The following is a 20,191-nucleotide window of genomic DNA, read 5'->3' on the forward strand; positions in this document are numbered from 1 at the left end:
ACAGAGGGTGAACCTAGGTTTATTCAGACAGTATGAGTATCTTCTAGTAGAAACTCAATATACAAGTATGAATCTGAATAATATGGGACCTTTAACATAAGCTGTCCAGCAGTATTAACAGCACTTATAAAATCCATCTCTCTAAAGGCTGCATTATATACAAAGTTCTGTTATTCACTAGATAGACCACACTTTTTAGCAACGCTTTGGGTTATATGAGTGTCTCTTCTGTACGCAATCCAGGCCTACACCAGTCAGTTTGTGGCTCTCACCATGTTTGGCCTGATGATGAGCGAGGACAGGCTCTCCCTACAGCAGAGAAGACTGGAAATCATCAGTGGCCTCAAGGTGCTTCCTGGTAAGTCCGACAAACAGCAACCTCTTTGCAGACTGCAGACTGACAGATGCTTAACTAAGTCCGACCACCATGGACAGATCAAGCTAATAAATGCTGCATCCATTGTTTGAAAAATGTGCACTCATATTCTCACTGTTACCAAAAAACATCCATGTTCACATTCTTCTACTCTCATAGAGCTGATTAAGAAGGTGTTGGCCCTGGATAAGAAGATCAAAGCCATCGCCGAAGAATTGTATCAGCAAAGGTCGCTTCTGGTCATGGGCCGTGGTTTCCACTATGCCACCTGCCTTGAGGGGGCTCTGGTGAGTTGCCACAGTAAAACTACAATTCTCTTCTCCTATAACAACATAAAATATGAGGACAAAGTAGAAATGTCAGATGACATAACCAAGTTGTGATGTCTGTTGCCCCGTATGTGTTATTATCCAGGATAATGTTCTAATCGATCCTTTTTACTCCAATGCAGAAAATCAAGGAGATCACTTACATGCACTCTGAGGGCATCCTGGCCGGGGAGCTGAAGCACGGTCCTCTGGCACTTATAGACAAAGAAATGCCTGTGATCATGATCATCATGAGAGACGCCTGCTACACCAAGTGCCAGAACGCTCTGCAACAAGTCACTGCCAGATCGGTAGGTCCTGGAAAGACACATTCTACCAAAACACTCATCTGGACACTTTAACAGAAAATGCTACATTCTGACTGCAACAGAATTAACTGACTTGTGTTAATGTTATTGCTTGTGACTCTCTCTCCATCAGGGTCGACCTATCATCCTCTGTTCTCAGGATGACACTGAGATGTGTCAGAACGCCTACCACACCATTGAGCTGCCACATACTGTGGACTGTCTGCAGGGCATCCTCAGTGTCATCCCCCTACAGCTCCTGTCCTTCCACTTGGCTGTCCTGCGAGGTTATGACGTAAGTAGTCAACCCTGTGTTTAACTCAAGCTATCTGTATAAATTCACACTGTATATAAAAACTGTCTTTTTAAAGTATTTTTGCTTTGGATCTCTAAAGTATTCAAGTGCATTTTATCTAAAATCTTTGATTTGATCACTAATCTTAGCTCCAGAAATGAGGGAGAACTAATACATACAATTACTTCATTGTGTTTCTATGTGATCTTATCAGGACAAAATCCTCATATTGAGATATTATAGCACAAAACTGTAAAGTCTACATATTGCAAATGCAGTCGGTTTTATTAACACTTGACTCACTTTGATGTTCATGAATTTAATCATTTATCACGTGCTTTTGGAAAGGTCAGTAGATATTGTCAGATATCAATATCGTGTGAAGAAAAGTCCAACAATATTCATTTAGTCTATACCCAAAAGTGATCAGGAATATAAAATGCAAATGCACATATCAGATATCTTGTGCTTGTATAATTTGCTATTCAAACGCTTTCAGTTGCATCTACTTGCATACGGCTCTGATATGGCTGCATATAAGTTTTGTGAAGTTCAGATACATCCTTTTACACATCCTTTGTTTTAGCTCTCCTGTAAAGTTACCAAATCTCACTTGTGACTGGTTTTCACCCCCTGCTATATCTTATTATGAATAAAGTATAATATATAAGGAATAAAGTATAATTTTAACATTTCGAAGGAATATAAATTGCATGCAGCACCAGATTCTGGGAGGCTATTTCTAACTTGCAGTTAATTCATTATTAACATATTGTATAGTGGTTGTAGAGACCAGTTTACCTAGCTGCACTTCCTAAATCCATATATATATATATATATATATATATATATATATATATGTGTGTGTGTGTGTGTGTGTGTGTGCGTGTGTGCGTGCGTGTGTGCGTGCGTGTGTGGTTGTGTGTGTTGAGTAGTATGGCTCACTTTTTCAGCTCTAAACTCTCTCACCAAAATGGGTTGATGTCTTTAGCTTACACAGCATTTGTAATAAGTTGTTTACTGTTGTTGTTTCCGTGAAAGACCACTTTGGAATAAGTGTTTTAGTAATGCTTTTAAGTGCTATCACTATAAGGACAGGAACTGGTCAGTAACTCAAGCATCAATGTCTACATTTTTTTCTTTGCAACATGAGAACTGATCCGTCCATTTGTTATCTACCTTTTCTTAGCTTGTACATGTGCATGTATGTTTTAGCATAAAAGGAAAGTGTATCAGTTGATGTACAGTGAATGCACTTTATGTGACACAACAAAGTCAATGTTGTTTATTTTCACAATCTACTTTTTCTTTTTGCAGGTTGACTTTCCCAGAAATTTGGCCAAATCTGTGACGGTGGAATAATAACAGTTTACAAAGCACAGGGGAGAAGAAAGGAGGCCCATAGCTTTACAGTGCAATTTTAACTTTCAGTGTGTGTGTGTGTGTGTGTGTGTGTGTGTGTGTGTGTGTGTGTGTGTGTGTGTGTGTGTGTGTGTGTGTGTGTGTGTGTGTGTGTGTGTGTGTGTGTGTGTGTGTGTGTGTGTGTGTGTGTGTGTGTGAAAGAGCGCATTTTTGCATGCATGTGTGCACAGACAACGGTGTGAGTGAGCGTGAGAGAAAGTGAGAAAAAGAAAAAATGAAAGAGGGGTATACGGTACAATGACTTTTAAAAAAGAGATAAATGTGAAGTCCATCCAATACACGGCTGAGGAAGTGCCAGTGTGCCATTGAGGTCTTGCGGAACAATATATGAAAACAATATTTATGCATCCAAAACAACCGACATGCTGTGCCTTTTTTTTTATTTTTTATCTTGAGACGATCCAAAAACACATACTACAGCAGGCATAGCAGAAAAACATTGATATGGTGTATTGAAGTGTTTACAGTTGTGCAATATGAGGACCAAATGTGCATTAGTATACAATCATGAGTGAGGTGGTTTAATCTCTTTCTGTTTTATGAATTTTTTATGTCCGTTGGCAGTGTCTATTTTTGCATCATGGGAAATGTAGGAATGAAGCTGTTTTATTTCAGAGTTGTCTGAATCATTAAAATCTATATTTTTCCATCACTGTGCCTGATGGACCATTAGCCCATAATTGCATTTTTAGCAAAAGCTGCCAGAAGGAAGTTTCTCAATCTGACTTTTATATTATGACTTGATCGTTATTGTTCTGCACCATGTTATTGTTATTTCACTTAAAATTAAAACATATTGTGTATCTGTTTTGTTTAAAAGGATTGCCATTTCCAAAGTCAGCTTGTGGTGGAACAGGAACCTTTTATTACCGGACTTTCTTTATACTTATTCTTGTCATAGGCATTTCCATAGACATACATGAGAGTTATTTATTGCACTCATGCACCAAAACAATAATGTACCGCAATTTTCAGTAATGCTTTTATTTTGTCAGTTGTTTGTATGGGTTTATGATAATGATAATATTCTGTATTTATCTGATTTTTATTTTATAGGGGTTTAAGAGAGGGTTTGATTTATATCTTTTACTGTGATTGTATTTTATACTTTATGTTTTAAAGAAGCAGGCACTATCAATCAATCAATCAATCAATAAATCGATAGATAAAGCATTCTATTCAAAGTGTGCTGTTGTTATTCCTTTTTTCACCACCGTTGTTATAATATCCAATGTTGATGCTATAACTATAGGATGATAAAAGCTGCAGGTGGTTCTCACTAAGGTGGTGTGAGCACCACCTTGATCATGACCATTCTTTCAGCCAGTTTGTGCTTATAATGTATCATCATTATGAGATACATAAAAGAGCTAGTTATGGAGGCATACAATAAATGTTGCACACAGAGATGACAGTAATGGAGCCAATTAACAAAATGTTTAAAATTTAAATAAAAGTGTATAGCCTATTGTATGATCCCCTCAGACCTCTTCCTATCTTTTGCAAATGGCTTTTCTGAACAAAAAATCAGTAGGCATATGCTTAGTTGGGCCTCCTCTACAGCAGTGGAAATGTTGCCCATAAAGTTGGAATAACTTTGTGTTCAGAAACATTCGTCTTTTAATTTTATTTATATGTGGTTTATTTTCACTGTGATATGTTTGGAAGAGATTGATTAATACAGTTTTGAGAAGATATACACTTTATCTATCAAGAATAAATCACATTGTCACAATAATTTCATGACAGATAAAAAAAATGTATTCCAACTTTATGGGCAACAGTATAAGTGCATATACCTAAGCACAGTTTTGAGGTAGGCTAATTGTACTCAATATTTTTAAGTCTACATTTTTCTGACACCTAATTGTTACTTTGAATAATCAGATTTTACATCTTATAATGTTACAATAATATTGCCTAAATGATGAGGCTGTCATAGGCATGTAAAAGTAGCTCCACCTATATTATTGTCTTAATACATCAGTAGCCTAATCTACATCATATTATAACATAATGTAACATTGGCAGGGGTCATTCTGCTGTAGGCCCATACTATATTATGTTAGTTTACTTTTACCTTTAGAATCTTCTTTAAACATTTATTGTATTTTGAATGCAGGTTTTTGGGGGATTACGTATTACTTGCTTCAGAAAAAAGATCAAATTACTTAATTATACTAGTGAAAGGAAAAAAAAAGAAAGTTTGCTCCGCGACGTAAACTATGCGCGATGACGTCAGCCGCAGCTCCGCTCTCGTGCTTGTTGTGGCGTTGCCTTCCTCCGCACCCGTCCCTCCGCGCTGCCGCTGCTGGAGTTAGCCAGGAACTGGAGGGAAGATCTGTCCGTCGTGACAGCCCGTTCTCCTGAACTTTAACAAGTCTAGGCTGTGTCAGGCGGACGGAGAGGGTGTTTTTATCGGTGTTTTCGATGCATGGGAGTGACCTGGGAGCGGCGAAGGGAGAAGGTAGGTCTCGCTGCTTCTGCTGCCGCTGCCCCCTCCTCTGCTGTCCGCTGGTCCGTCACAGCTTTCGGTTCAGCTTCGGCCCAGACTACCGCATTGCTTCCGACAGAAGTGGAAAAAGACGGGGGAGTAGGCCTCGCTAACTTTGTTTAGACGTGAAATTTAACCGGCGTTCATGATGGTGTGACTTAAGCTGTGTGACCGATGGTTTCGGACCACCGAGTGCCCGCGGTGCTGCGGCCGCGGTGTGTCATACACTGGTGACTTCATACCTTTGTGCGTGCGTGTGTGTGTGTGTGTGTGTGTGTGTGTGTGTGTGTGTGTGTGTGTGTGTGTGTGTGTGTGTGTGTGTGTGTGTGTGTGTGTGTGTGTGTGTGTGTGTGTGTGTGTGTGTGTGTGTGTGTGTGTGTGTGTGTGTGTGTGTGTGTGTGTGTGCGCGCGTGTGTGTCAACATTGGAAATTCTCGGTTTTGCACCTAGCCTGTGTTATTTTTAACAATGCTGTCAGTATAGGGCACAAAGCTTACCTCATAGACCTACTCGAGCCAAATGAATGACATTTCTGTAACGACAGGCAGAGTATGTCCAGGTTTTCAATCCACAGTTGCCACGAAAACAGGTGCTCTATTTTTTATCTGGCGTGGTAGCCTATGTTAGAGGCAAGCTTCAGCTTGTCCACAAATCAGACACCATGTGTACAGGCCAGGGATTAATCTGTCATGACTTGTGTTAAAATTTGAAGCTTGAGACAGATTGGCATGCGTGGTTTGAGCCAACAGTACAGAAAGGATCATACAAATAGTACTGTACACGCACACATACGAAAGAATAACAAGATCTGTGGTGCCAAGAGCAACACATGTGGCATTGGCATCTTTTTCCCCATGAACACATCTGTAGCATCCCTTCGTCCTCTGTAAGAGACTCCTACTCTCTCTCTCTAGTGGAGCAGCAGCAGCCTGGATGTAGTTTTGCCCGCCCCTGTGTGTTTTGTAACTCTGCCTCATCGGGATGAGACGCCGAGTCTTCAGGCCATGCTAATCTGATATCACAGCCAGCTCACTGACTCCCATCCAACTCCCAGCTGAGAGCCAAGGCCGCGTCAGATGGACCCCAAGGCTGCACTGCACGGAGCTGGACAGTAGTCATGATGATGAGCTCTGGTTGACTGGATGGTGAAGGTCACCTCCCTAATCAACTCCTTGATAAGAGAAGTGTTGAAATGAACAAAACAACACAGATTATCAAAGAAAAGTCTCTTGCCATACCTTATCAATACACTGGCAACATAATACAGTGCCATAATGAGACATTTTGACATTTTAACTTTGACATTGTTCTGTTTTCTGACTGTTCAGCTCATCTGTTTAATATTTGAATGGTGACACATGTTAATCACTAATCTCAGTTATTTAAATAAACACTGTAAAATTGATAAGGGCTCCACTTGTAAGGGAAATATCTGTATCGCAATTGTTTTGGTTGATTTTGGGGCGACTGAAGCTCCTCAAACCTTATTTGTAGAGTTGGTTGTTCCATCCCAGGCTTGTAGTCTGACCCCCAAATCTCTCCAGTTATATATGTAAAGAGAAATGTAATTTGCTTTGGACAAAAGTGCCCGTCAAATAAATCAAGGTCACTTATTTTGGCCTCAATAAATACAACTGACTTGACTTGAATGTAATCTAATATCAAAACTAGAGACCAGGATCTAGGCTCACGGGAACCCTTGCACGGATGACACCCATTCTTTTAACTCTGCCATCATTTCAATCAAAACTACACAGCTTTAAGGATTTATGACTATATATAGCACAGTTGGGATGCTATTGCAGTGACCAAATCTATCTACAGACAGACATAAACTCCTAGCAAATTACTCAAAGGGTAGGGGTGGGACAAAATATCGATAGAGCAATTTATCATATTGCTTGCTCTTGCAATACATTATCAATACCCTGGCACCAAATATCAATATTTTTATTAAAGAGAGAAAGGTTTTTTTTGCATTATTTTTAATTGTTTTTTCTTAGTTTCTGTAAATTAAATATATTATATATAAGTAATTTTGCATTAGAACGATGGCACACAGACATGGACAAGTTGTGGTCAGTTTATGTTAACAAGGCACTAAGCTAAGACTCAGTACTTTGCTGTACATTGATTCATCTCAGTTGTCAAATTCTGTGCAACTGGCACCACAATGCATTGAGTAAATACATCATTCTTGATTTGCCTTCTTAGGGGCTTATTTTCTTCTTCAGTTACACAGATATTGTGATGTACTGTAGATGATGATCTCGCAGTGTATCAAGTAACGTAGGATCGTTGATATCATCGTTATTGTGGGCAACATATTGCCCAGGTATAAGATCTTAAGTTACTCTTTGATTCCCACCCCTGATAATATGTTTTAGTAGATAATGATCTTGAATGTTGCAATTAGCTATATCATGACACTGTCATTACAAGTGATGTGATTGTCCCGCTATGGCTGATGCTGTGATCATATCTAGCTAAATATGTCAGAGATGTCATAAGTATTTAAGCTAGCTTATTCTTTCTGTTTTTTATTAGTCTTTAATGTGTCCCACCTGTAGCCTACCCGTAATGGCCTAGATTTGTCTTGGGGACAATAACTTTACACTACTCAAATCCCTTTTGAATCTGAACAAATTCCTCAGTGCCTGTATGCCAGATCTATAACAGGTGTCTGCTGGTATCTGTCTGAATTTCTGAGCAATTCCACCACAGCTCAATTGTTCCTTATCAGTGTCCACACGTCTGTGCTGAGTCAACTGTACTTTTAGCCTCCAGTCATGCCTACCTTTGCAGCAACTGAAGGATTGTACATAGGCTGCAGCAGAAATGTGTTTTGGTTATGATTAATGGCCCCTTCATAGTGTTCTTTAACTTGATGTGTGTGCTGTGAATCAGTGCACCAGACAATGAGGTAAGAAGATACTTTAGCCATAGCAGCCTCCAAGCTAAAACAGCAGAGCCAGTATTTTGCTTGGAGGAAAAGGTGTTGTAGGAAATTTGTTGCGCATTGTTTTCATCTGCTTTGTTGAATATGTGGTCTATTCCATGTTACCTGCTTGTCAAGGGAAACATTAATGTATTTTTACTGAGCACAGCCAAAGTATTGGCATGATGTTTCTGTTGCACCTCTATTTTAAACAGTTGTGTAATCAAGTGGGAAAAGCTCTGCTGTGATTATCAAAATATTCTTCAAAAATATATCTATATATGTCTCTACCATTAAGTCCCTCAGTGGAGATGTCTTTTAGGAGGATACTGGGGAGACAGGAAAAGCCCAGAAAAGGGAAGATGAGTGAGGGAATGTCAGGAGCCATAGACACAGAAAGACAAAGACAAGGAAAATGGAATGAGTGAGAGGAGCACAACAAATGTAAAGGACTTTCTTTGCAGCTCTCCCCTTGGATGTAGTGAGGGAGCCAGCTGGACGTACATGTGAGAAAGAGGAGAAAAACGCCGGGGAGGCAGACGAAGAAAGTAGATAGAGAGGAGAATGATTCATCTTTCATCTGAGCAATGATGCATTTGCAGACCTACACCTATTACATCCAAAGCCAGTTTCAATGTTTGTGCATTTACAAAGCAACACAGAGAAAATATGGCATGTTCAAGAGAGATTTAAAACCCAGGGCTCATAAAATATACTATTCAGAATAAACCAAGATGAAAAGAATAGACTTTGTGGAATGAGATAACACAATCGAATGGACAATGAGAAATGCCTAAATAAGATTCTTAAAGCAATAACAAGTGGAAACACTGTGTAATGAAGATGAACTGAATGATGAGGAGGAAGGGCTTGTGTATTCATGGTAGCATATTCTAATGTGTGTTTGAATATGGGAGAAGAGAGCCAGTTCAAGTTCACTAAATTGTTTTAAACCTATTTAACAAGATACATTCCAACATGATTGAATGAAGATGTTGTCAGACTTAAACATTATTAAGTTATCATTTTCAACAGTGTATTATTCCCATCTTTGGCATAAAATAATCTACAGTACATACATGTTCTGCATCATATTATGCCAAAATCTCTTGACTTCTAAGGCCCATTTTTAGATTTTTTTTGCCAGCACTGATTCATTTATGAAAAAATGCTTTAGCTATGGCTTATTGATGCTTATTAGTTATTGATTTACATCTTTGGCTGCCATTCATTCATTTCAGTATAACAGCAAACAGCCACAAAATGTAACCATAATTTTCCCTCTCCTTACTAATAATTTCAAACTAAAGGCAATAACAGAGTTACTTATTAGTGTAGCTCACTGCAGTTGTTTATAATGCTGCCACAGTGTCTGTCCCCTTTTTAGCACTTTGTCTGTCTGACCAGGAACACCAGCGAGTGAGCGTGTCCTTGTTGCCTGTCAAACAGACAAGGCTGTAATATCTCCAGTAATTATACTCCATTTAACCTGTGCCTGTTTTCTGAAGGAATTACAAACAGCCGTGATTGCTCGCTGTTGCATACAGCAGCTACACAAAAGTACACGATCGTGTGCCCTCGCCCACACACACACACACACAAGCCCTGGCCAAGAATACTCTCCTCCACTTCCTGCCCAAGGAATCGATGCTAACACTCAAATTATTTTTTATATAAACACACAATCACATTATGTGTCAACATCTATTAACATGTGCTCATCCAATGCTGATGGCTACACACTTGTTGTGAAGCTGGATGTAGATCAAAGATAAATTAACATGCTTAAGCCTAATGCTGCCTACATCAGTGTGTGTTATGTATGTGTTTACTGAGCATGAGTGTGTCAGCATGAGTTAAGAAATGGCAGCAGGAGCCTCGGGAACTCAAAGCTTTCAGTTGCCTCTGTTCTCTACACACACAGGCAAAACATTTACAGCCTCAATTTCGTCTGCAATCCACTGTTACCGCTGTCAGATGCACAAACTGGGCAGAAAGCGATGCTGGTGATAGATTGGTTGGCTTTAGGACTGGGCAGAAAATGGAGCGAGTGATGCCAGGGACTGACAGATGGAACCATATTAGGCCCTGCCATTCTCCTTGGATCATTTAAGTGATTCAGTCGACTGGAAAAAATGGTTTCAAGTTTGTTTATAAGTGTAATAATAACCTCATCATGCTGATGTGGGCTCATTAACGTGCTTTAGCTTGATTACCGTTCAAAAATTACATGATTCTGTGTACAGCTGAACTGCCTGGCGTGAAGTAAGTCATGCTGTGTGGTTGTTAATCTGGTTGTTTCCCTCTGCATGTGTTTTGTTGGCCCCCTGCAGACAGCGCTGGTGGTCCTGATTGTTCAGCAGGATGAGTGAGGCGGAGGGCCAGTTCTACAGCGTTCAGGTGGGAGACTCCACCTTCACTGTACTCAAGCGCTACCAGCAGCTCCGCGCCATTGGCTCTGGGGCCCAAGGCATCGTCTGGTGAGAGCGTTTTAGTTGATATCCAGAGGTCCACTTAATTTAATCAATATGGCATGGTTGTTGCATGAGTAAAGTTTTTGGGCCCTAGCAGGCATATTTAACTGCAGACATTTAGACATGTAACAGTGAGAAAAGCACAAGTGTGAGTAATTCAATTAGCAGTGCGAGGGGGCTGCCAAATGGGTCGGCGCCCCGAGCAGTTGGGGGTTCGGTGCCTTGCTCAACAGCACCTTGGCAGTGCCCAGGAGATGAACTGGCACCTCTCCAGCCACCAGTCCACACTCCACTCATGGTCCAAACAGGGACACGAAGACGAGTCACCTATGGACTGAGCTACTGCCGCACCCAACCTTTGTCAACCTGCTCTCACACTTCATTGAAGCTGGTGATGTTTAAAGGAGCTGCACTGTTGCATTGAAATATTCTAGATTTTATATTTTATATAAATGTTTTATTGTAGTGGCCTTATCTGTACATGCCTTTTACATTAGCAGTTATTAGTTAGTTATTAACTAAAACAACATGGTCTGTATTGAGTTATATTGCATTTTCTCTTCCTTAATAACCTTTGTCTCTGTCTCTTTCCTCATCTGTGCCATGTGTTACCAGCTCTGCTCTAGATACAGTCCTTGGTATACCCGTGGCAGTGAAAAAGCTGTGCCGGCCCTTCCAGAACCAGACCCATGCTAAGCGCGCCTACAGGGAGCTGGTGCTGCTCAAATGTGTCAATCACAAAAATGTAAGACATTTAAATGATAGTTTCACAATTCAAAGACTTTCTTAATAGAAATATATATGTATATACTTGTTCTAAACACACATCCTGTTGATACTGGACATTAATCGATCCTTTCGAACATGTTTCTAATTTAAGTGTTGGGGGAAAAAAATCCACAGTCATCGTTCTGTGCAAAAATACATTATACATTTTTTGAGACTTCAGCAGTCTCAGTTTCAGAAAAAGAGGGTCAGTATCTTCCAGAGTAACTGAGTTTTAATTCATAGTTCCCTGTTTGTGCTTCCCTCAGATTTTTTCTGTGCTGAGATGCAATGCAGGGATAGAAACACATAGACACTTGATTTGATTATCCCTGAAGTCTCATGTTAGCCTCAGCTAAAGTTTGGAATTTATTTTTGGCACAGAACAAGTACTTAAAGCCTATTGCAAGGAAGGGATCGCTTAGTGACCAGTATGAAGGGGGAGGAACGATTATAGCAAGCAAAAACGGTTTCAGTGTTCATATGAGTTCCTGACAATTGTTTTAAGACAGACTCGAAAACCATACCCTAGGTGTGGGATTGTGGAAAATGAAAATGTAGCATGTACACTCATATCTTCTCATATATTCTTTCATAAGACACTTCTGACTTATTTATTTAGCCGATGGTATTTACAGTAAGACTGAATATGACAGGACAATATGCTGCAGAAAGACTTTAATTGCCTATAATTCTTAGAATTATTGAAATATGCAATCTTAAGAAAAAGGGGAGCGTCAGAAATGTGGATGTAATTTCTTGCTCTAAGTGGGAGAACCCAGACAAAACCACTCGAGTGCTCTACCCTCAGTTGGCTAGCTCTTAACAGTGACGTGGATGTAGATGGGAGAGTAACAGACTGGACTAATCGCCTGTCTCTGTGCTTGCAGATCATCCGTCTGATCAATGTGTTCACGCCTCAGAAGTCCCTGGAGGAATTCCAGGACCTGTGAGTGGAGTGTTATCAATCTGCAACAATCTACTCTGCTTTCTGTAATTATTTAGAAATGTTAGCTTATGTTAGCATTTAACCGGCATCCCTCTGTTTACCTGTCAACCTCTTCTCTATGCTCTCTCTGCTTTAATTGCTTCTTTGAATTTGTCACTGTTACTGACTGACATTTTGTATCCCTACTTCCCTTCTATTTATTCCTTCCTTGACTTTTAGGTATCTGGTGATGGAGTTGATGGATGCGAGCCTATGCCAGGTGATCCACATGGATCTGGACCATGAGAGGATGTCCTATCTGCTCTACCAGATACTCTGCGGCATCAGGCACCTACACTCTGCTGGCATCATCCACAGGGTAACAGGATGAGGAATAACTGCTAAATGTTAAGACAATCATGTTTTTTCTAGGGCTGGGCGATATGTCCTGAAAAGATTTCTTCACACCATACCCAATTTAGGATTTCTTTACCCAAAAAAAACCTACAAAAAGGAATTTTTCAAGTTAGTTTTGTTTTTATATAAACAATAAAAATGATTAACAAAAGCAAACAAAACAAGATGAATTTCTCCTTTGGGAATAATAAAGTGCAAACCTAACTTTCAGAAGCCTGCTATGTTGCACCTGTACCCACACCCAACAATGATGCCACAGTGCACTGGCACACTGAGGTGTTAACCCAACCTCATCAGCAACATCCCATTTTCGGCTCATTCACTTTCACTAATTAGTCATTTAATCCAGTATCCAGTCCTAAATATGTATTACTGTGTAAAGAAGTGAAAGAATTGTTTCTTTTAAAGAACATCTGCCTTTTCAGGAGTTTTTCAAGAGCAATACGTCATGTCTTTGATTCTAAACTTACATTGTTAACTTTGGAAGAATGTGGCGATATTTAACCCTTTAACCCAATTATTTAAATGCAATAATGTTCTCCAAAAGAATCCATCCATTCTAATCTTTCCCCAGCTGCCATCTGTGTAGAAATAAATAACTCAAGGGTCGTTTTTTTTCTCAATGTACATGTTTCTATAGATTTATAGATGTTCTCTCTCCTCAGGACCTGAAGCCCAGTAACATTGTGGTGAAGTCAGATTGCACTCTAAAGATCTTGGATTTTGGCTTGGCTCGCACAGCCTGCACAAACTTCATGATGACCCCCTATGTGGTGACCAGATATTACCGAGCCCCAGAAGTCATACTGGGCATGAAGTATAAGGAGAATGGTAAGGACAGCCAAGCACTCTTAAAAAGGTAGTAGAGATCTTATATCTCTAAAATGAGAGCAATCAACAAAGGGATAAAACTCCACTCTGAAGTCAATATTATCATAGAACACTGCATTGTCCCATTACAATTATTTTAAAATGTGGCATGAACAAAGATATTGCAATAATTTGATTTACATGACATTATATTCAGATGTAATACTTGAATACAGGATGAACAGTTCAGAAATGCTAAATGTTTAAATATAAGTTGGCTCTTCCCTGGAACTCATGTCCTCATTGAACCATTTATTCCCCTTTGTTACCAGCTGACACTGTTGATCATATTTTTTTTTCTGTCCAATGTTCTTTAAAGAAAAAATTTTAGTTTAGTTTTAGTAGTTTTCGGTATCACAGAACATAAACCAGAGAAAACCATGAGGTAATTAAGTGACAGTGTCATCATTACATGGTTTGTCCGACAGACTCCATTGTTTACAATACACAGCAGCATTTTAGTAAACAAAGAAAGAGGCACAGATGGCAGAATAATAAGTGCACAGTCACCAGTCTTTGATCCAGTATCAGTCAGGCTCTGCTGGTTATTAGAGCTCCAAGCGCCACAGGGGCTGGAACACGCTTGGAACAGTTTACTATTTTAACTCACAAATTGTGTTGTTGAGGTCCATTTTACATATATCAAAATTACTTTTCAGCTATTGTAACCAGATTCTGTTCACAGCTTAGCTGCCCTGTATTCAAAACGGCCTTAACAGTTTTCTTTCTCATAATTAACTGCACTCTCTTTTTTTCTCTGTGGTAATGCATTAATGCTCAGAGACCTCTGTTATATTATAATCCAGGATGCAGAAACAAACACACCCAGTTCAGGAAAATCCCTGAGTGGTTAGTGGTTAGGTCTGATTGTGAACCACAAGGTCCTTGGTGTAAATCCAGCAGGGGTCATGTCCCATCTCTCTTTACTTCTGACTTCCAATCATTTATCTGACTTCCTAGAACAGGAATACAATGCCCCAAAAGTTGGACCTTTTCCAAACTCACTATGACATACTGAAGAACAGCACAGTAATTGATAATGAATAGGCTTTACAGGTTATTTGTGCCTTATTGACGTCAATGAGAGTGAATAAACTGATTCTATGCAGAACTAAGTCAGTGTTTAATTTCCTTTGCTGTTGAAACAAGCTGTGTTGTCCTGATGGTCCAAGACACATAACCTGTATGGTAATTGGTTCAAATCCAGATCAGGAACCTAGATGTGTGCATCCATCTGTTTCTCTCTACTGTCTGATATGAAAAACTGCAGAATGCATATAGGTCAAACAATGTGCTTAAAGCTTTATTTATTGGTGATGACCATGAATGGCTTTACCATAGCAATGCTCTGCTGGAGTCAAACTGTGGTCGGTTGGCTGAATAATTGCTCAAATGTTCTCCCACAAAATCCTCCATTCTGGAAAGGACTGTATCCTCCCTTGTTTGTCTCCCTTTCAGTCGTCTCAGTTGTTTTCTCCAAGTGGTGGCAGAAGACCCTCAGGGGACATAGATGATACATCAGGAATAGTTTATGAAGTTCATTAGAATATTTTCCAGTGAGAAAAAAAAATATGAGAAACGGTAGTTTGATTAATAGATTTATACAGTCATTTCACTGCCCAGAGCATAGTTTGTAGAGTGCCATATAAGTCTGTATCGTCTTCATTATCGTTTTCATTTGGATAACAGCCCCGCTGAGTCAGTTTGTGCTCCAAATTACTACATTTTTATAAACGTGTCATTTGTCTACAAAACACAATTAAATTGTTTGTATCTTTTCTCAACTAGCTTGAGTATGAGGCGATGCATGAAACATGAAACATCACATAGAGATAGGATGAGAAAGAGGAAGTAGTCGAAAAGACTTGCCAGGCTTTCATGTGGTTTGGCCCAACAGAAAAGCCCTTTTGCCCACCTAAGAGTGTCACTGCTATTTTAAAGCAGTCACAGTGAATAGTGTAAACTGACACTGTGTAAGCTGATGTATCATGAATTGTGTTTGGAGACTTGAGCTAAAGTGGTCTGTATGATCTGGAGATGGTAACGGAGCACACAGACCTTTCAGCTTCAGTGAAACCGAAATAGAGGGAAGAGAAGAGAAGAGAGTTAATGGCACCACATATGCACACTATAAAGCAGAGAGTCAACCCAGAGACGGAGAGAAAGAGGCAAACTACATACATCCTACTCTGCTAAGCGCACACACAGTGAAAATGATGGCGAGAGCAACAGCTGTGTAAACTGATAAGCAGAGCTGCAGAGGCGAGGAGAAAGGCCTGGAAGGCTACTTCTGGTTTCCAAGCCAAAGAGAGAAAAGAAAGCCAGCCTTAAGATGAATATGATGAAAGCATCAGGCCATGACACAGCTAGAGGATGGACCAAAAAAACAAGAGCAAGTGTTGTGCATTTCAATGTTAGTCGTAGAAATTCAGATCATGGAGCAAGTTCATCTGACGTGTCATTTTACTGTAGATTTCGTATTCATTATACTATGTGGTTGATGTAAAGTGGTTTATATTTAATATATTTCCGTTGTGTGTTCTCTTGTGTTCTCTGTTCCCAGTGGATATCTGGTCAGTGGGATGCATCATGGGAGAGATGGTAAAGGGCAGCGTCATCTTCCAGGGCACCGACCGTATCCTCAACACTCACGTTTGTGTCGTTAGCCCACTTGCATCTTATCTCTATTTAACACAAAGTATTTCTTTCATCTTGGCATTTTTCTTGTCTTATAGTTCTCCACACTTAACTGTCATGACATTTCCCAGTTTTGCCCTCTTAACATAATGTGTTCGATAAGAACACTCAAGATTTCCAGCACACCCGGATTTAATCAGAGAGCTTCTTCAATTATTAATGATCTGTGGAGTTGTTGTTTTTTTTCAGATGGTTATAATCGGCTTAATTGATAGAGGGAATCAAATTGAAGCAGTTCAAATCATTTTCATTTATATTGGCCGTTTCACTGTTTCTAATGGGTTTGGTCACCTCTCTACTCACCAGCTCTTTTCAGTGGCCATTTACACCTGAGAAGCTGAGAATGGATGCAGGGCACAGTGTGATTGGGGGAAGTAATAGCCTTTTACTCCACTTGTAAGTCTGACTGAATGGGCTTATCTTTATCTATTATGGTTTGTAATGTCCGAATAACTATGAGATAGATTGCCATGAAAAGTAGTACACACATTCATGTTTTCCAAAGGATAAATTATAATAACTTTGTTAATCATTCAAGTCAATTTAGTTTATGACCAAATAACACCATCAACCTCATCTGTAGCTTGTGTCGTGTGCTAATTGGCAAATATTAGCATGCGTGTGTGTGTGCGTGCGTGCGATTATTGCAAAATGTGTTCCTGGGGTATGATACGAGCAAGGGCGCTAAAAGAAGAGCGGTTAGGAAGTAGGGTAGGGGCCATTGTCGTCGTCGTCGTCGTCGTCCCCCCCCCCCCCCCCCCTTTTAGGCCCCTGGCACAATTTGTCCTTGCAGCTGGTGTGATCCCATCGCAAGATGATCTCTAGCTATGGATATTATGCAAAGTGAAACACTTTTATGTACTTGTCTCTTGGTTCTGTGCCTTATGAAATGTTCGTCTCATTTGCTGACACGCACATGCCCATAATGCAGCTGACTTCTCCTGAACAAGCGTGTTGTCCAGACATCGACCAGTGGAATAAGGTGATTGAGGTTCTCGGCACGCCCAGTCTGGAGTTTATGAACCGACTGATGGAGACTGTGAGGAACTATGTCATGAATAAGCCGCAGTATCCTGGCGTCAGCTTTGCTGAGCTTTTCCCAGACTGGGCCTTTCCTTCTGACTCAGAACATGACAAACTGAAGAGTAAGAACTGTGGACACTAAAATACACTTTTTTAACTTTGAATGGTGCACTTTCCTAGCCTGTATACTTGATAGACAGATGATTGTCAAATTTCATGGTTCTTAATACTCTTATCAAGGAAACTGCCATAATTCATTGATTTTAGTCAAACAGAGGCATTTGTCTGCAGTATACTGATGTCACAAGATATCTCCTAACTAAAATTACAGGGACAGGGACTGAAAACTAGATCCCTTATACAACTAGTTAATGGAATGACCATGCAGGTCAAATGTTTCTCTGCCTTAATCTGTGGCATTTAGAGTTCACATCACTGAAACAAGAGAACAAATCTTGACATTTTCAGAGATGTTACCCAACACCGCAAGGGGAAGTATTCAGTTTTCATGAAGATCCCTAAAGGAAGTGATGTGTCATGGGCCTGTTTCCATAGTAACACTGCCCTTCCTCTGTTGCCATAACAGCAGGTCAAGCCCGGGACCTGCTGTCCAAAATGCTGGTCATTGATCCTGAATGCCGCATCTCTGTAGAAGAAGCTCTCAATCACCCGTATATCCACGTGTGGTACGACCCCGGAGAAGCTGACGCGGTGAGGTGACCGTTTCAGTGGTTGTTGACTTTGTCAATGCAGCAGCTGGCTGTATGTGACCTTGCTGATTAATGTGTTTCTCTTGGTTTCGCAGCCTCCTCCCCAGATTTCAGATAAGCAGCTGGAAGAGAGAGAGCACTCAATCGAGCAGTGGAAAGGTAGGATGCAGTGCCCTCTAGGGAAATTTATCAACAGTGCAGGTTAACCTTCTTTACATTTTGATTAAACAGATTACCATTAACTAAACCTAACCTTACTTAGAATCATGTTTCTTCCATATCTATACATCCTATCTTCGTTGGTATATCTCACACAAAAATACTAGTATGGTTTGTGCTCCATTGACATCCTCATCCTAAGGTTTGTACTGAAATGGGGCAACAGGTCTTTAAGTCCTCTGCCCCCACAGCCCGGTAACATTTGCAGGTACTTTGACAGCCCGGCTGATCCCATTTAGAGCATTTAAAAAATGTAGTGAAGGGTTTGGAGGCTAATTCAATTGGAGATTCTTTGCTTCTCTAGTTGATCCTAATACTGTTTGCCTTGTTTTATGTGTGTTAATGGGAATGTGTGTATATTGTTTAAACACTGTATTGTGAGCTGTTACTCTGTGTTTGTTTTATGTGTTTTTAATATTTGTTCGTCTGAAGTTATCTTGTACTGCTGCTACCTTGGCCAGGAATCATTTGCAAAAGAGATTTTGTAATTTCAGTGGGACTTAACTAAACATTAAGGGTTATAAAATTAAAGTCAAAGTGTAACTTCAGCCCCGGGTCTGAGCTTTACTTTGACCGCCTAGTAGAGGGTGTCAACACTCTTCTATTTCATGACATAGATAAGTAGATTCTTATTCGACTAACACACACACGATTTTATCAACTCATCGATTAGTTAATCAACAGATCTGTAAAACTGAGTTTCTCCACAAAGAATCCTGCAAAAGCACCACTTTAAATTAAGTTATTAATAGAATTAGTTAGGTTTATTGTAAATAAGTAATTCAGCATAAACAAGCATTAAAAAAGATTCATCTACTAAGGAAATCTTAGTCTACCAACAACAAATGACTTATTAGTCGACTAATTGTGAGGCCGTCCTATAGATGAGTCCAAACTGGTCAACTCTATCTCAGCATTGAATTGAAACAAGGCTAGGGCTGATTTAAAACATTTCTTACCAACAGCGTGTTGGTAAGAAATGTCACCTTTAACACCGGCACTCACGTGTTTCATCACATTACAGTCACATTTAGTTTACACTCAAAAAAGATGTTGAAGTGTGCAGTACCTCTTACAATAACAGTAATTGATAACATTTCTGAGAATTGATAATCAATGCCTTTTTTTTTCGCAATTTTGAATTTCCTGTACCTTTTTTAAGGCATCCTGAATACTCAATGACAGCAGCTAACATTTTCTGCTTTTCTACAGAACTCATTTATGAAGAAGTGATTGATTGGGAAGAGAGGAACAAGAATGGACTGATGAAAGAAGACTGCTCAGGTACTGTACATGTACCATGTATATAATTAGCTTTGGCCTCATACTGGTTTCCTGAAATATATCATTGTGTTCACGTCTGTGAACAAATTTATAGGAAATTTACCTATAAATATTCTTATTTATACAATTACCTAAACTTTGTATTACCTGGTTCTCTCTATTGTGTGTGTTTGTGTGTCTTATATCAGATGTGGTGTCAGGTTCAGCCTCCCAGTCCTCATCAGCCAATGACATCTCGTCCATGTCCACGGAGCACACCTTGGCCTCGGACACAGACAGCAGCAGCATTGACACACTGACAGGACCGCTGGACGAGAGTCAGTGAACACAGTCCATGGCCACATGTGTGCTCTCCTCTCATTTACAGTATCCAAATATCATTCAAAGCATCACCCTCCTTTCTTCACTTTACTCCATCACCACCACATTTAAAAAAAAATGTTGTCCTGTGTTTTTCTTCTTTCCTCTTCAACCTCAATAGGTCTATTTTTCTATTTTCTTTCTGTGTGTGTGATCTAGTGGATCTTGTTGAACCTCTTCAACATCAAACTGTGTTTCAGACTGCTGCCTGGAGGTCCAAGCTGTCTGTTAGGTCAACAGGTTGTCTTTTTGTCTTCTTTGTGGATGTTGTTTACTTTCATCAAGTATATATGATGTATGCATC

At 39.8% G+C, this 20,191-nt stretch overlaps 2 protein-coding genes across 3 annotated transcripts in view; both read left to right on the top strand.

Annotated features, from left to right (window-relative positions):
• The window catches only part of gfpt2 (glutamine-fructose-6-phosphate transaminase 2), a 37,111-nt gene extending 33,224 nt beyond the window's left edge, over window positions 1–3,887 (top strand). For both annotated transcript variants that reach the window (XM_083915275.1, XM_083915274.1), the window contains 5 exons: window positions 244–358; window positions 536–663; window positions 828–995; window positions 1,126–1,287; window positions 2,605–3,887. In XM_083915275.1, coding sequence (XP_083771401.1) covers window positions 244–358; window positions 536–663; window positions 828–995; window positions 1,126–1,287; window positions 2,605–2,649 — 618 coding nt within the window. In that variant the 3' untranslated portion in view covers window positions 2,650–3,887. The remainder of the gene's footprint in view (window positions 1–243; window positions 359–535; window positions 664–827; window positions 996–1,125; window positions 1,288–2,604) is intronic.
• Window positions 3,888–5,003: 1,116 nt separating this feature from the next.
• Window positions 5,004–19,852, top strand: mapk9 (mitogen-activated protein kinase 9; the record flags this gene model as incomplete). The annotated part of the gene is made up of 12 exons (XM_083915285.1): window positions 5,004–5,176; window positions 10,474–10,620; window positions 11,230–11,359; window positions 12,270–12,328; window positions 12,548–12,686; window positions 13,390–13,555; window positions 16,158–16,229; window positions 17,254–17,436; window positions 17,901–18,025; window positions 18,120–18,183; window positions 19,456–19,527; window positions 19,716–19,852. The coding sequence occupies exons 2-12, from the start codon at window positions 10,505–10,507 to the stop codon at window positions 19,850–19,852; spliced, it is 1,263 nt and encodes a 420-aa protein (XP_083771411.1). The 5' UTR covers window positions 5,004–5,176; window positions 10,474–10,504.
• Window positions 19,853–20,191: the final 339 nt, after the last annotated feature.

Source organism: Echiichthys vipera (assembly GCF_963691815.1).
Source record: "Echiichthys vipera genome assembly, chromosome: 6".
Classification (NCBI taxonomy): Eukaryota; Metazoa; Chordata; class Actinopteri; order Perciformes; family Trachinidae; genus Echiichthys; species Echiichthys vipera.